We start from the raw sequence: 17,315 nt of genomic DNA, 5'->3' as shown, positions 1-17,315 counted from the left end.
AGGGCTGCTCTGAATCTCTTCTCTGCCCAACCTGTAGCTGTGCCTGGGATTGCTCTGACCCAGGTGCAGGACCTTGCACTTGGCATGGTTAAACTTCATGAGGTTGGCATCAGCCAACCTCACAAGTGTGTCAAGGTCCCTTTGGATGGCATTTCTTCCCTCCAGTGTATCAACAGAACCACACAGCTTGGTGTCATCAGCAAACTTGCTGAGGGCACACTCAATCCCACTGTCCGTGTCACTGACAAAGATGTTGAACAAGATTGGTCCCAACACTGATCCCTGAGGGACACCACTCGTTACTGGTCTCCAGCTGGACATTGAACCGTTGACCACAACTCTTCGAGTGCGGCCATGCAGCCAGTTCTTTATCCTCCGAGTGGTCCACCTATCAAATTGATGACACTCCAATTTAGAGACAAGGATGTCGTGTGGGACAGTGTCGAACGCTTTGCACAAGTCCAGGTAGATGACATCAACTGCTCTACCCCTGTCCATCAGTTCCGTAGCCCCGTCATAGAAGGCCACCAAATTGGTCAGGCAGGATTTCCCCCAGTAAAGCCATGCTGGCTGTCACCAAGCACCTTTTTGTTTTTCATGTGCCCTAGCATGCCTTCCAGGAGAATCTGCTCCAAGATTTTGCCAGGCACAGACGTGAGACTGACTGGTCTGTAATTCCCTGGGTCATCCATTTTCCCCTTCTTGAAAATGAGGCTTATATTTCCCTTTTTCCAGTCATCAGGAACTTCACCTGACTGCCATGGTTTTTCAAATATGATGGCCAGTGGCTTTGCAACTTCATTTGCCAGCTCCTTCAGGACCCATGGATGGATTTCATCAGGTCCCATGCACTTGTGTACCTTCAGGTTTTTAAGATGGTGTTGAACCAGATCCTCTCCTACAGTGGGCCCAAGGTCTTCATTCTCACAGTCCCTGCATCTGCCTTTCAAGACTTGGGTGGTGCGGTCAGAGCATTTGCCAGTGAAGACTGAGGCAAAGAAGCCATTAAGGACCTCAGCTTTCTCCAAATCCAGGGTAGCCAGTTCTCGTGATAGCTTCCAGAAAGGGCCCACGTTGTCCCTAGTCTGTCTTTTACTTGCAATGTACCTACAGAATCCCTTCCTGTTATCTTTCACATCCCTAGCCAAGTTGAATTCTAACTGGGCCTTAGCTTTCCTAACCTGGTCCCTAGCTTCCCGGACAACATCCGTGTGCTCTTCCCAGGCTGCTTGTCTTTGCTTCCACCTTTTATAAGCCTCTTCTTTCCTTCAAAGTTTCCTTAGCAGCTCCTTATCCATCCAAGGAGGTCTCCTGGCCCTCCTGCTGCACTTCCCTCTAGTTGGGTTGCAACACCCTTAAGCTTGTAGTAGGTGATCCTTGAATATCAACCAAGACTCTCGGTCCCCCTGCCCTCTAGAGCTATATCCCATGAAACCTTACTAAGCAGGTTCCTGAAGAGGCCAGAGTCTGATCTTTTGAAATCCAGGACAATGAGCTTGCTGCACGCTCTTCTCACTGTCCTGAGGATTCCTCTCCCTGCTCTGATGAGGTTTTTTTTGCATTTTTAGGTTTGCTGCACCCTAACAAGTCTTAAGAGGAATTTCTCAGTGTAAATGAGAGGAAAACTGGTCTTTTAATTGCCTGTTATACTATGCTGCTAGAGAGCTGCAGTGCTACCAAGCCAAACAAATTAAGTGTTGGCATCCTTAGAACATGGAAATGATGTTATCACAACAGGCCAGAGACTTCATTCTGTTCCCAGTAGCACCAGCCTACTCCACCAAGGAGGATCTTTGTTCTGATGCCAGCCTCTTGGCTGTGTGGTGCCTGTGTGAAAAGACCTTAAAACCTCCTTAATTAGCCAGCTAAGTATTTCCTGCTTTAAAAGGCATCCTTGGATCATGGAGAACTAAAGTAGCCAGGTCAATGTCTTTCCTCTCACAGCTCTGGGCACAAAAGGTGTTTCTGTGGGAAGTGGCCATATCCAGTGTATCACCACAGACTTACAAGCCAGGCAGAAATCACTGCTTAGAGCACCTCTGAGACCACTTGAACCTCTGGGGACTGGTTTGGTTACAGCCATCCCTGGGACTAGTGGACCAAACAGATGCCACATTTATCTTCATCTCCTCTTTCCAGCAGGCATCCCAAGCTCAGTTTAACTGGATCAAGTGAGTAATTTCAACAGTTACTTTTCCCTTAGTTTGACGATGCAAAAAGGAGCAGCATCCAATCAAAAGCATGGCCCTACCTGTTAAAATAAAAACTGTCATGCTGCCCCCCGAGGAACCTCAACAATACAGTGGTGTTTGCACAGTAATTCACAATATGCACTGGTCCAAGCATGACACTAAAGCTCTGTTACCACTGAGTAAATACACTATACAAATGACACTGAAGGGTTTCCTTATCACTCACCTTATGCAAACCAGCTTAGTGCCTGTTTAATTTCACTGGCTAAAGAGGAATGACTCCTGAGTTTGTACCAGTATAAGATCAGAATCCCACATGCATTTTCTCGGAGCTGTTAAATTAATTAACCCATAAACAAATCAGTCTGTGGTTTACACAATCAACTTCAGGCTTTCTATTTTTGATACGTAATCAACCACAGGATTAAGAGAGTCTGTGTTTTGTCAAGAAAGAGAAGCTTTGCAAATCTAAAAGAAACACAGAGGGCTTTTGGGGGCAACTTCCTCCAGATAAGAAAGTAACTGGAAGAAAGAAGCAGATCCTGATACTATCAGACAAACCTCACTCTGGCTTAGGGAGATCTGTTTGTGCAGATCTGGCTGTGGGCAAACAGAGCCACATGGGTAGCAAATAAGGTTACTGTCATTTATGGCTTTTAAACTTTCCATTCCTTTGGCCATTTCAGCAGACCACCCTTGTGTGTATTGCAACACAAGACATGACGAGCAGAGTTACACCTGCTGTCAGAGGTGCTTCTGATAATGCACTCAGATAAGGCATTAAGGATCACGAATTCTTATCTTGATATTACTTTCCCCTATATTCAGCTCTTCCAGAAATGTTATGCCACACATCACGAAATGTACTCTGAAACTTGTTACACAGCACTGCTGTACAAGCAGTTTTTATATCCAGCATGATGTATGGCTATGTTTTGCAAAATATTAATTTATCCCTTCTTAATTTTTACTGCTTGGATATGATGGTTAACAGTGAGTACAAATTTTCATCATTTAATGCATTTTTCTAATGATTGGGGGAGGGAGGAATTTCAGCATTAAGAACCAGATATTTTGATTTCTATAGATATTAAAGATTATAGATATTACTATACTTGGAACTTAAATCGTCAATAACTTTTACCATCTAAAAATGATACCAACTGGTTTTGTAGTTCCGTGACACTGCCAATTTTATATTTAGGCCTATCAACAAGCATAAGAATACAAAAGAGAGAGTTTGGACTTTATGTAACAGTTATTTAAGAGAAATTTTTAGTCCTTCTGACTGTATAGACAGACCTTCCTATGTACAGTGAATCAGTATACTTCTGTCTGCTTGTTGACTGTGGTAGACTTGAAGCAGCATTGTTAGTAACCCTGTAACATGCCGAGGTGCAATTAGTTACATAAAAATGCTATTAAAAAGCAGTCCAACACAAGCATGTGCTTTTGCCATGGAAACTTAAAATCCACAATCCTGATACAAATCTCTTAGAGAATCCAGGTTTTCAAAGATCCAAACAGTATATGAATCAGTATATAAAGAACCCCACATGGAACTGTAGCACATCTTGCCCAAACACAGTAAAAATTAACAGCCACTTTCATTTAAATGATTAGGATTTAAGAAAAAGTACCACCATAAATCTATTGTGTGTATGTGTATCTAACAGTGAAATTTAGACTTTATTGTGAAACGCCACTAAAACTGAAGAAAATCAGTGTTAAAATGAAACTCCAGGTTAAAATGAGTGGTATTTACAAGCAAGAAAAAAAATGATTGCACGTGGTATGTAATCATCGGTTGGATCCAGTGCTGCTGGAGTTCACACAGATTCATTGCATGGCTGGATAATAAAACTGAAATGTTTATGACCAAGTGTTATTTGTACTTCCCCTGTATAAGATAAGGATAATCACATTTCTTGTTCCAAATCATAAACTGATCAACCCAGTTTTCCACCCACGTAGATTTCTCCCTCTGCAGGGCAGACTCAACAGATTTAAAGCCAGACTGTGAAATTAATTGGACATATGGTCTCCAGAATGCAACCCCAAGAACAAGCCACCTACACACCTAATCACTTAGGCACAAGTCTGAATCACTTTCCCTTCCAAAACACACTCAAATCAGGACCCTCTGTGCCTCCAGAGCCTGCAGCCCTTCCTTGAAGATAAATGGATGGAACACAAGGTTTGCTTTTTAAAATAGGTATAGAGGAGGAATATTAATCACATTGATAACGGCACTCAAAAAAAGAGAGGAAGTAGGGCCGGGTGCTTTCCTTCGCCTAGTGGGGATTCAATCTCACATCTCTCATTCCTTAGATGTGCAAGAGGCATTCAGCTACAAAGGGTATAGGGATGAGGAGAGAGCACAAGAATACAAACTGTTGCTTCTTCCTCCTGTAGAAGCCACAATTTCAAAGCTAACAGGCTACTATTGCATTTCAGAAATGTCTCAAAGCTATTTATGTACTAGGTATGCTGGAAGCATGGGTGAGTTGTGTTTAGAGAAGCTTCCCACCAGGAGCCTGAGTTGGGGAAGACAGGCATCTCAGGCTGAGGCATTTCTTGTCATCACAAAAGCACAACTGTGGAACAGCACAGATATAAAGGAATACAAACTTAAAGTCCTAACTGGTTCAAGCTCACTGGTATGAAACCCTCTTAAGATGCAATCTTTAAAATCTCAGGTGTGTACGTTGAGTATAAGCACCCAGAAACAGCGCATGAGATAACACCAGGTGAAACAGCACTTAGTCATCTGAGTGACAAGATATACCATCCTAAGCCATGCAGGTGGATAGAACTGCTGCATCACAGAATCACAGAATGGTCTGAGCTGGAAAGGACCTTAAGATCGTCCAGTTCCAACTCCCCTGCTATGGGCAGGGACACCTTCCACTAGAGCAGGTCTGGCTTTGAGCACTGCCAGGGATGGAACATTTACCACTTCTCTGGGCAACCTGTGCCACTGCCTCACACCCTCACAGTGAAGAGTTTCTTTCTAATAGTCAAAATCTACTCTCCTTCTTTTTAAAGCCACTCCTTGTTGTCCTATCACTACAGGTCACATCCGTCAGAAGATATTTATACTAAGCACAAGAAAACACATTATAAGTGGTCTGTTGCACATGTACCCTCACCTACCCAAAACGTTCACATCAAACACTATTACTTTGAAATAGTTGCGCATGGTTGAGCAAGCCTGAATGAAAGATACAGCTGAGATGGTTTTGGTGTTTCAAATGGGAAACCTAGCAGGTTCCTTAAAAAAAAAAAATAAAAGATGTAACCTCATAATTTCGAAGCCTCAAGTACCTGTAACCAGAAGGTAACATCCTTTTGCTGACTGGCATCAAGAAATAACGTCCCAAGTGTGGCCAGGTCCGACTCGGGACTAGTGAACGGGAGCGCTGCACTCCAGAGCGGACACGGAGAAGCCGAAATCCGCCGGCCGGGCACAGCGCCCTGCGGGCACAGCGCCGTGCCCCCCGCACTGCTGAGGCCTCCATCTGGGGCAGGCCCGGTCCCCGGCACCCGGATCCACCCTCCCAGGCGCAGGTGGGAGGAGCGGGCGGGGTGCACCCGCCCAGGGCCGGGCAGGAGGAGCGCACACAGGTTCGCCCGCACCTGCTCCGTCCTTCGCCACCTCCTCCTCGCCCACCTGGCCCCGTCTCGGCCGTCCGCGCCGCGCTCGGCAGCAGCCGCCGCCACAGCAACATGCTGCCCAGGAGCGCCTCGTCCATGCCGCCGCCTCCCAACCCCGCTGCCTACTTCCCCCCTCCCCGGGTCACGCTGCCCTCCGGCCTGGAGATCCTGCGGACCTACTCGGGAGCCGTCATCTTCCTGGAGATCGTGAGTGCGGGCGAGGGGTGACGGCACCGGCCCTCCTTCCCCTCAGCGCCCCGCAGCCGGTGGGACGGGCGAGCTCCAGCCCCGCTCCTCACCTGCCATTTTGTGTGAGGGGAAGGTGCGGCGGCCGAGCCTGCGGCAGGGGGGAGCCCCCGGGCTGCCCTGCTCTGGTGCCGGGCGGGTGGCTGGGACACGGGGCTGTGCCGGGAAGGGCAGTAGGACCTCGCCCCGCTCCCTTCAGCCTGCCCCAGCGGGTTCGCTCCCCTCGGTGTCAGTGGGGCGAGGTGCTTCCCCCGGCCTGGCACCAGCGGCTGTGGGGATGGGTTACATGGGGGTTGTTTGAGCTGTCGAGGACTTTGGGCTATACAGAGTGCTCGACCCAAACCCGCCATGGCGCGTTACTCTGGTTCTTACCTGCGTGCGTGTGTTCGGGGTCCTGTGCGAACTCCCACAAGTATGTTTAATTTCATGGGTGTTTCAGACCTTACTGGAGGACCTTTGGGTTAAGGCTGAGTATGAGGCTCTGCAGAGCTCTGGTACTAAGTAGTAGAAGGAAAAGAAAAAAAAAACAACCTTGGCAAAAGTAATCTGATTTTAATAATGTGTTTTTTTTCGTGGGTCATAGCAGACTACTGCTTGGGTCCTGGTCTGTGAGATGGATTCCACCCTGCAAGCTGTAAAACCACCCGAGCAAAGAGCTTGGTGTGCAAGCCTGGGTGCTAAATCAAGCGCTGAATCAGAAGGGCAATTAGGTTGGCCAAAGTATTCTACATCTGACAGCCTACCTGAAGTGGACAGGAGTAGGTGGTATGAGGGAAACAGCACAACAGGGAACACTGAGTCTCTCCAACAGATGCCTAAATATATTTTTAAAGGAAGCCTGCAAGGTTGCATATTCAGAGTACTGCAAACATTTCACGTGTCTCTGCTTTTTGTTCAGCAGATGCTTTGTGCTATCCCTTCTGCTTCCTCACTGCCCATCACTATCTAGTCTCTGAGTAGCAGACTTGCACCTGCAGTCTTGTGAAACTAAAGAAAGTTTTGTTCTTCACAGCAGCTAAAAAAGGAACCCTAGAGAACCACTTGAAGGCTAGTATATAAACCCTTGGGAGCTTTAAACTAGACTAGCAGTGCATCTTTACATATGTGGTGCTGCAATGTATGATGAGAAAGGAACCAATTAATTTTATACCAGGCATCTTTTGAAAGGTAGCTCTCATCCAACCTTAATTCAAAAGAAATTTCTCTGAATCTGAAAATGGAACCTCTCACTCTGTAGTTGTAAATCTGTAGGAATTAAAGCAGGGAAGTAGTAACTTGCTGAGAAATTGATGGTAGCTGTCACAACACTGCAGGCTGGATTATGAAGTTAAATCTTTCTGTAATAAATGAGCATATTTCACATGGCAATTAAGATTTTCTCCAGTTATCTTTTTTTTTTATAAGGAGAGACAATTTGCAGGGAGAAATAGTACCTTTCTTAGGCCAAGAGCTGATTAAACTGGGCAAGCCATAGAGTACATAAATTCTCCATCAGCCCATCACAGCATAGCATCCCCACCACTCATTCACTGTGATCAGCATGCTGAAAAGAAAATTGGTGATGCTGAATTCTTCCCTAGGTTATAATAATTCTGGAAAGCTTAGTGTTTTTCTAGTCATTATCACATAACTTACAACTTGCCTTATTCTGTATTCTAGTTTTCTTTTTATTGCTTAATATGTTGTATTTTTTTGTTACAAATACATTGAAAAAGAAAATGCAATTTCATCTCTTTTCTATATCTCATCTGTTTAGGACTGCAGAACTAAACAGTATGAAATTGAATCCAAATCTGATGTACATCCTTGTCATGCAAACTAGTATATCGAGAGAGATTTGTGTGTGTGTGCGTGTGTGAGTCATGTTTTCACACTTATTATATTTCCTACAAAATGAGAATAAGGGTGACATTTTCAGTGTCAGCACACAAGTCACCTGGGTCTGTAAATCCCATTTTCAAGATTAAGAGCTTTTAAGAATTTCAGAGTGGATTTGTCTTATCACCACTTAGTGCCTGTCATTTAGGAGAATGGCACTTGGGCCCTCTGAGTACATCTGAAGTGTTGCCTCTTGGTTTCTAAAAGTCATTTGAGGATGTGTTGATTGGTGATATTAGTTCTTACACAGAAAGGACTGAATAAAAGTTGTCTGTTCATCGTCTGTGTTTGTCTCCTTGCAGCTGTTTGGAACAATCGTCTGGATATTGGTAGCCTCTACCCAAGTTCCACTGCCGTTGCTACAGGGATGGGTAATGTTTGTAGCAGTGACTGCATGGTTCCTGTCCATTGTGTTCCTGTGTGTGTTCCTCTTCGGTTATGCAAATAGAATTGCTGTCAACTGGAACCAGACGGTAAGATTTTTTTCCTTATTTGAGGATTCCCTTCATTTTATGAACTGGAAATCATTTCATGAGGAGTACTGATCCAGAGTCTTAATGCCAGGCCTTCTGTTTTAGTGGAAAGGTTTCAAAACAAGAATTCAAAACTTAAAAAAAGAAGAGCAGGGCTATAAGGATGATGGATGAAATACAGGACCTGTTTTATGATGGATGGTGAAAGAGTCAGGCTTTTGAAACTGAAGGAGTATACTTGTCCTTTCTGATCACATAAGATGTGTGAGCAGCAGGAAGAGAACTAGTTTAACAAGGCATGACAGCAAATTCATATAAATGGACAGAAACAATCATGGGCTGGAAATGGGAAAATATTTCCTGCCTATTAAAGAAGTGGTAGCAACACTCTGTGAATAATGGGGGTACATGTAATAGTGTAAAGGAAGTGATACATTTATGAACACACAGTGTGATGTGGTTATCTGAGATACCACAGGCTGGACTAAAGAACCCCGGAAGTCTCCTGTAGTTCCTGAGAAGGTCTTTTGCTGACTTTTGGTTCAACTCCTTAAAGCCAAGGTAGCATTGGTGAGTGGTTGTTAGGAAGCTTAAAGTTTATCTTTCTTAAAGGAAACCTGATGAGACAACAAATAATTACACTCTATTCAGCTTTTCTTCATTGTGGAGACATGACTTGATTCTTGATGTAGTGGATTTTTATGGCTTGTGCCAATAGTTCTCAGTCTGTACCTTTCTGTTAGAAAAGGAAAGTTGTTTGTTCCAGTTTTTTGCCAACCACATGGATACATCAGGTTATTGACTGCTAATTTACATGCTCCTTTCTTTGCATCAACTGTTTTATGCTTTAATTTTTTAGCACTCAAGTAGTTGGGCACGAGATGGTATTGCTTTCTTATGTTGTTGGAAGTGGATAATGAGAGGTGACAAAACTATGATCAGGATTTCCAAAAACTCTTCCAAAAGGACCTGAACTTCTAAAATGTTAAGAATGGCTGTAACTCCTGATCACCTTCACCTCCCCTCTATGCAGCTTAGTTTTGATATTGATGCTTTTCTTGATCACAGCTGGAATTTCATGCTTCAGTGTCAACATCTGTAGTTCTTTAGCTGTTCAAGTTATTCAAAGACATTCCCTTTAAACAAAAGGTCTTTAAAGCAAATTGTAATGCTTCATGAATTTGGGGCTGCAGCTCATCAGTGCTAAAAGACTAGACTCTATTAAAACAACTTTAGCACTTTGATAGCAAATACACATACAGTGTCAGCTTTCCAGCACAATACAGGCAGTAATTACACTAATAATGAGTTACAATTACAGAGACCTTTACAGGGATCTATGCTATGACATCCTCACAAGTTATGATGCAACAAAGCCCTTGAGCATGTGCATAACTTAAGTAAATTATAACGTGTCCTAGGTTTCATTGAAACTGTCAATTTACAAGTTGTTGGGTGAGGGCATAGCCCTTTATAGACTGAAAATGCCAGACAAATGTTCATCTTACAATGATTGTGTGTGTCTTACGCATTGGCTACTCGATGCTGCAGTGATTTGTTATACTATTAATTTTGTCCCCTTGCAAGGGATACATTACTGAAAAACTTTCTATGTCAGGAAATTGCTACATGACTTGTATAAAAGCTGCATCTGTGGGGCGATGTAACTTAACCTAGAAAGCTGTCATAACTAAGTCAACATAAATGAAAGCAGAGTGAATTGTTTTATTAACATAGTAGCTGTTGCCCAACCCCTTCCAGCTGTCAACAAAAATAGCACTAGATAGATCTTTGAACCACTATTTTCAGGTACCCAAATGTCTGTAATTTGTTGGCTCTAAATTCTTTAGCAGCACTTCACAAGGATTTTTTTACCTTCTGTTTCAAATAGTTTTAGTGTTTCTAGTGATTGTTTTATTTTATAAAATAAAAAGGTGTATCTGTTTGCTTTAGGTTGGCATTTAGATAAATACATGGGGTTTGCCATTTCATAAATTAAATTTACAGAAGCTACACGTCATTAGAAAAATGGTAAGAGTCATGGCTTAGTTGTATTGGAGTTAGTAGGGATTCATGCACAAATGTGGTTTAAGACTCCAGGAGCTTAAATATAAGTTTGAAAAATAGCATGGGATTCTGGTAGCCCTGCATTTAGTAATACTTTACATTAATATCAGTGGAGCTACTTATAATACTTATAATGTAGATACTAATACATAGTAGGTATCTTGATTATTAGTAAGATACAACAGAGTGAAAAGATGAGAGAAAATACAGACCTTAGGGAGGTACATCACTTGGTATATCACTGTATTAAACCAGATGGTATGATAAATACTGTCCTTTACAGCCTGACTCACAACACACTCATTTACAAAATTAGATGTGAACTAAGTTAACATGCAGATCTGGTAGTGTTTTACATAAACTTTGTATGAGGTTTCAATGGTGGTACACATGTGGGGGCAAGGAAGGGTTAGGCACCATGCTAACAGGTACTGAAAACCAAAAAAGCCTTGGGGGTTTTTGGTCACAGAAACCATAACCGTACAAACGTGAAACTTTACTGATGCTAAGTAGCTTCACTGTAATTGCTGCTGGGCAAAGGAAATTAGAGGGTTTGGCAGGAGAATGAAGGAAATGAAAAAGTTTGTCTTCTGAAAATCTCTCTCCTGCATGCAGTCAGCGTTGTCTTCCTCATGGAGCTATTTGTTCTTTTTGCGAGCAGTGGTGCCAAAAGCATACAGCTGGTAACACTGACATAGTGGTGTGCTAGTAGCCCAAGAATAATGGATGTCCCTGATTACCCCTGGGTTGACACAGGCCTTTCAAGGTGCTGGGATCCTGTGCGATGAAATGGGTAATTCAGGCTGTGATGTGGGGTTTAGTACTTGTCACACAGTGAACACACACCAGCCTGTGGTCTGATGTGGTGCCACAGGCGGTAGCAGGAAAAATGAGTGTGTCTGCCAGCTTCAGTGAGCTTGGGAGGCCACAGCAGTAAATGTCTGATGGGGTGAGTGCCTCCTCAGCTGCAGAGCACTGCAGCTCCTCCCATGCTTCAGTGCACTCATGCTAGAGTAGGTCCCTGGGATTTTTTTACTGTGAGGTGCAGAGGTTACATCAGAGCTGGAGACTTACGGAGTGTGTCTTGTGCCCAAAGCTTGAGATTGGGCAAGCATGGCACATAAGCTACCAGTTAGGTCAGGAAGCCACCCTCTGCCCTCTTCTCAGTTTTGTTGCTGTCAGTGGGGCCTCCTTGTGATACTCCAGGAGGAAGTAATTGTTTTTAAAAAATTGGAGGGAAAACAGAAACAAAACAATCCCAAATCAATGGAAAACCAGAACTTGAGAATTACTGCAGCAGTTTTGCCAAAACTTGGATTCCCAGTCATTAGGAAAAGCAGTGCACTCTGTGACCTAACCTCAAGTGATCAGGTGATTCTTCATTAAGACAAAATTATTTCCTGAGCTAATTGGAATGAGAAACTTATAGCAGCTTATATCGTAACTTATCAGAACTGAATAGGGTGTGATTTAAGAAGCTTTAGCTGCTATAAAATGTGGAACAACTGATGGGTTTGAAGATAAAAATCTTCCAATAATAGAAAAATTTCACACCTACAAAGAAACAATTGTCTAAGTAGAGAAATGCAGCACATTCTCACTTTGGTATTTGGTATAGTCAGTAGGTAAGGATCTTACACAGTAATTTCTAATGCATGTGAATGCTGTCTGCTGTTGTGATGGACTTACACATGGTGTACCCTGGGTTTTGACTCTTGACATACTAGTAGTCCATTGTACTCAAGTGAATTAAAAGTGCTGGAGATAGGGTACATAACGTGGATGTCATCAAAAAGCATCCATTTACTTGTGTAGAACTTAAGAAATTGTGCCTATGGCCTTTGCAGACCTGCTTGGGTATGGACAGAGAGTGTACATTTAATGGACTCAGGAACTGAGTGCAGTGCACATCTCAGTTTTGCAGACTCACAACAGAAGATCTTGAAGGAATATTTTAGACATTTTAAAACTGTACTGCACATGTCTTGGTTCTTGCCGTGTGGAAACTGCAAAGAGATTTAGGCACCAAAGTTGCTTTTTTGTGTGCTCCAATAATAGAATTAGAAATGAGAGTTAGATGTTTAAATCTTGTGATCAGCTAGCATTCACCACAGAAGAGGGAAGAGTTGCCTAGAATAAGGCAAAGAGAGAAGTATGTTTTAAGTAAATCCTGCCTCTGTCCCCTCAAGTCTTGGGCATTTTATTCCACATCATCATTAAGTACTTCCAGATGACAATATTTTGTGTAGAGCCAAGTTAGGGAGAGTTGAGGAATGTCACAGTTCTTGGATTTGGATTTTATCAAGAAGTAAACTTCAGCTATATCAAGGTTGAAGTGTTTCTGGGCATTCACAGAAGCCAAATTTAAGTGTGGAAGGGGGACTTTTGGAGCTTAGTTAAGAAGGGATTTGGGGGATGGCATTAGGGTTATTGTACTGCTTAAATTGTGATGAAGTTGCCCTATATGTCCCTTCTCTTTTATGTAAACTGTATGAAGGGAGAGTTCTGTAAGCTCTGAAAGCTTTGAAGTGATCTAATAGGTCAGCATATGCACATACAGATAAGCACATGCCTTTAACTTGAAGGAATATATGGTCTGGGGAGAGTTTCCTCTTATCACTAATTATGTTAGTGAATTGCTTACAACTGCAAGCAGCTGTTAAAACATGTCCAGGTTAAGCTCTTGGATGGATTTAACACTGCTTGTCTAAAGTTAATGTTGTCAGTGGTGGGGTTCATTTGTACTAAGGCTAGAAGAATTAGGTAAGTATTGCAGCCTAAACTGAGTCTGTCATTTGCTTTTCAGGATTTTCTTTTCCATGGGGCTACTTTTGTCTTTTATTTTGGAGCTTTTCTACTGCAAGCAGCAACTACATCTCTGCATCACTTTCCCCGCAAATTTAATTCCACCTCACAAGAGAAGATTATGGCAGATCATGAATATAACATAAGCATAGCAGCCTCGGTATGTATTTCATATATTTATATTTGGGGAACAGTAGTCTGTTGTGAGCCCTTGTAGCCAACTTGGGAACTTAACAGCAAGCTGGAATAGAAAGAGGAGTTGTGAAGAAAAGGGATTGTCTTTGAGAGTACCAAACAGTGTCCATCAGAGATGTGCATAAAATATTGGAATAAGCTGAAGCTAATGTGGTAGGTGCTCAGTTGCTGCTCTTCGCTGTAGTGTTATAAATATATGATTATTACAGCTCATAATTTTAGATGAGATTTTGTAAAGGCAATGTTGGTTATTGGAATAGAAGAAAAAGAAAACTGAGCCTTCATCAATGCATCGTGTGAATTTCATGCCTGTGCTGAAACCTTCAGTGGTTTATATAAATTTTTATATCATTTAGATAGTCCATGAGGAAAAACCTTGGACTTACATCAGATATAAAAGTTACCTGTAAGGGTCCTTCTGTCTTTTGTGGCAAATAATAGAGTGCTTTTATTGATAGGCTAATCTCAGACTTAATTTTTCTCACTGTAACTGCATCATCACTGAATCACTGTATCTGGTGATGTGGGTGTGCAGAGCTGAGTCAGAAAATACACCAGGCTCTAGCTTCCTCCCTGGTTGGACTCCTGAAAGGCAAAAGTAGAGGTGTGCCTGTAGGATTAACTTAAAGAACCAGAACTACTGCTGTTATGTTTTTTGTACCATCCATAGGGTCTTGCATACCTCAGGGAACTATACACATATATTAAACTTCTAAAACCCTCTGTGGGTATTAACTGTCCTTAAAACTAAATGCACTATTAATTTTGCACAGTAAATATCTTCAGTTCATCTTAAGATAAAAACAAGTGAAAGTAAGGTGTAAGGTTCACATCCCCTCTACAAGAGGAGAATAAAATGAAAAAGCCTTTTGCTTTGGCTAAGCCAGTCTCTGATGGGGTGAGGTGGGCATGTCAAGTCTCCAAGTCCAGAGTGCCTCACCATCACCCACTTGCCAGTAACACACTAGATCACATCTGCTACCTGTATGGCCGAATGGCAAAAGGACAGAGGTGGTGTCTCATAACTTCACCTGAACTAGGGGAGGGCTTTGAAATAAGCAAGTCTCTCAAAATTTTACCTTAAAGTGTAGCTCTGCAATCCTTCAATGTGTTCAGGTCCACTGAACATGAGGTCTTTTCAGTCATTTTGTCTGACAACAGGATATTGGGAACTCCAAGAGACTCTTTTCCCCTTCTATGCTATTTTTCCAAAGGAGAATTTAGTTCTTCAAGCTCCTCAACTCCCTGTCAAGACAGGGGAGGAGGAGACTATTTTGAAGCTTGCCTCGATATTTTTAATTAAGAGATGCTGAGAAATGATGCATCAGATAACTGTAGTCTTCAATGTCTTTGTATTTTTTTTTCCAGAAGTATATAATTAAAAAGTCAGGACACTCAGAAAAAAACTGTAATACCTTAAAACACTTCATCAGAACAGTCCTGAGATCTACATGGACAAATGCAAAAGATTTCTAACATTTTGTCTTTCAAAATTACTTTTGTATATTGTGATTAAAAATACACATACTCATATGGGTGATAGTTCTACGGTGTAGCATCTATTGAAAACTTCAATTGTCAATTTATCTCTTGTGTAGAAAGCAAGTAGGTAGGTTGTTATGACATGATTGAATTCTTATGTTCCAAGAGACAGAATCCATCGTGAGCACCTGACAATATGAGAAACTTCAGCAATTCAGTTTCTCATTTCTTCCTTCTAGTTTACATTACATATTCAGGTTTGTTGTGCAATGACCTTCAAATCTATGCAGTTCAGTGCTTGGGCAATAGTAACTTCCTGGCATTTCTCAGGAGTTGATTTAATGGCTGATTATCTGGTCAAGGAGGCCAAATTTGAAGCCGTTTCTGTACTTTTGTGAGTAAAAGGATTCTGTTTAGAGAGATGTCTTCTTAGCTGTTTGCTGGTAAAGGCATTCACTTGGAAACAAATCTGAGATTAATGTTTGATCAGTCTAGACAAGAGGAAACTAAAATACACAGTGTACTTACACACAGTTACTTTGTTCTGTAACTTATGCAGACATTCTGCTTCATATTCTATTTCAAAATGTCATCTGAAGCCAGCAAGTCAGTGAAAAGCAGTAACATGGAGTTATAATAGAGAGGTTAATAAGAAGACCTCAGAGGATGCTAAACCTGTCTTTACATTAAGCATTTTGGCTGGGGGAGGTAACTTTTGAATAATTTGTGTTCCTGTATTCATTTAGAATAGGAAAAAAAAGCAACAAATGTAGAGCAATATAAAGTGTGATTCACTTTTTTCTTTTTTCCCCCCGCTGCTTCTCCTCTAGATTTTTGCCTTTGCAACAGCTGTTTGTTATGGTTGCAGCACAGCCCTGGCATTAAGGAGATGGAGGCTATAGCAGTTGAAGAGAGGTTGATGCCTGAGTGTTCTGCGTCAGATCAAATTAAGTGCTACTTGTTTCTTTTACTGTAATCTAATTCCAAAAGACTTTTTTTGCTTTAAATCTGTTTCAAAGTGCTGAAATGCAAATAACTCCTCATAAGGATTTCCCTAACAAGTTTGCATCTCTTCCCTTCTAATTTTTACTTTTATTCTGTACTCATGAAAAGCATACTCATTGTATGGTATTACAGAGTTCAGGGATAAACAGATATGTCATTAGCAGATAAGAGAATTCTAGTGCTAAATCAGAAGAGGAAGAAGATGGAAACTAAACCAATGTGTTAACTGCATAGGCAGCTGAAAAGCTTCTCCCTTTGTTAAATCCTGGTTTTGGGCCTTAAGTATTTTGCAGCATTACAGTGCATTCCACATAGGTGGAGTCTTGAGGCTCCTTTTAGAGTCATGGGTTTTCTGTGTGCTGCTCCTTGTGTGTTCAGAGCCCAGGCTGACTTTGTGATACCAGCTTAGTATGTATATTATTAATTTTGATGTACAGAGAAGATATTTTAAATATACATCCAGTGAAATCTTTTGATACTCTTTTATAGCCATATCCACCTATGGTTATCTGATCCTTAAAGCTTCATGTATTCTTTAGTACATGGAAACTGTTTGGCACTGTCAGTGAGTAGTTGATTAGTTTTAGGAATTTAGCTTAATCAGATCTATTTATACTGCAAAACTAAAACAGTGCATCTGTGTTGTGTGTATATACATGGTATATTTTTGTTTAACAGGAATATTTGCACTGTTTCACTTTGTTAGAGTACAACTTTGGTTTTGTTACTTCAAGTGCTGCATTTGTTACTTATTATGTGAGTCAATATCATTTGAATGGAATGTAACCAAATGGTGAATAATGTCTGACCTCAATTCTTGCAGTGTTGTTATTTGTTGCATTCTAAACCTGAAGTGTTGTAAAGGTGTTTTTATTTGGACAGATGCCTACACAAATGTCTTACTGAAAGCAGTGGAATGCAGAGCGGTCCGCCCACTGTGGATTTTGCTTTTGGCACAAATGACGTTTAATTGAGCCTCTCTTGACTATCCATGTTGTGTAATGGCATTCAATATTTTATATAGAAAAGCAATGTAACAAAACTAAAGGATGGCATTGCACTCTGCTCCCTGACACTCATGCTGGTCTGCAGATGGTGAAACTTTTTGTAATACTAGTAGGTGAGTTTTGCTCTTGTCAGTAGTGCCAAATTGATCACCTGGGAGAAAAAAAACCCTGTCATTCGTAAAACAGCATGCTCACCACATCTTGCCAATGCACCTGAATACTCTGTAGAGACCAGCAGTGGTTGGGTAATGGAAGACAGGACTTTTCTCATTCCCAGGCTTACTCCTTTTCCTGGAGCCAGCCAGGGT

At 41.8% G+C, this 17,315-nt stretch overlaps 1 protein-coding gene across 1 annotated transcript; it reads left to right on the top strand.

The window, feature by feature from the left end:
• The first annotated feature begins 5,804 nt into the window (after positions 1 to 5,804).
• MAL2 (mal, T cell differentiation protein 2) lies at positions 5,805 to 16,814 on the top strand. Its single transcript, XM_005150939.3, has 4 exons — positions 5,805 to 6,056; positions 8,276 to 8,446; positions 13,320 to 13,478; positions 15,826 to 16,814. The coding sequence occupies exons 1-4, from the start codon at positions 5,922 to 5,924 to the stop codon at positions 15,895 to 15,897; spliced, it is 537 nt and encodes a 178-aa protein (XP_005150996.2). The 5' UTR covers positions 5,805 to 5,921; the 3' UTR covers positions 15,898 to 16,814.
• The last annotated feature ends 501 nt before the right edge of the window (positions 16,815 to 17,315 follow it).

This window comes from Melopsittacus undulatus, chromosome 1 (genome assembly GCF_012275295.1).
Source record: "Melopsittacus undulatus isolate bMelUnd1 chromosome 1, bMelUnd1.mat.Z, whole genome shotgun sequence".
NCBI lineage: Eukaryota > Metazoa > Chordata > Aves > Psittaciformes > Psittaculidae > Melopsittacus > Melopsittacus undulatus.
The sequence above is the reverse complement of the archived record's forward strand: the minus strand, read 5'-3'. Positions and strand labels throughout refer to the sequence as shown.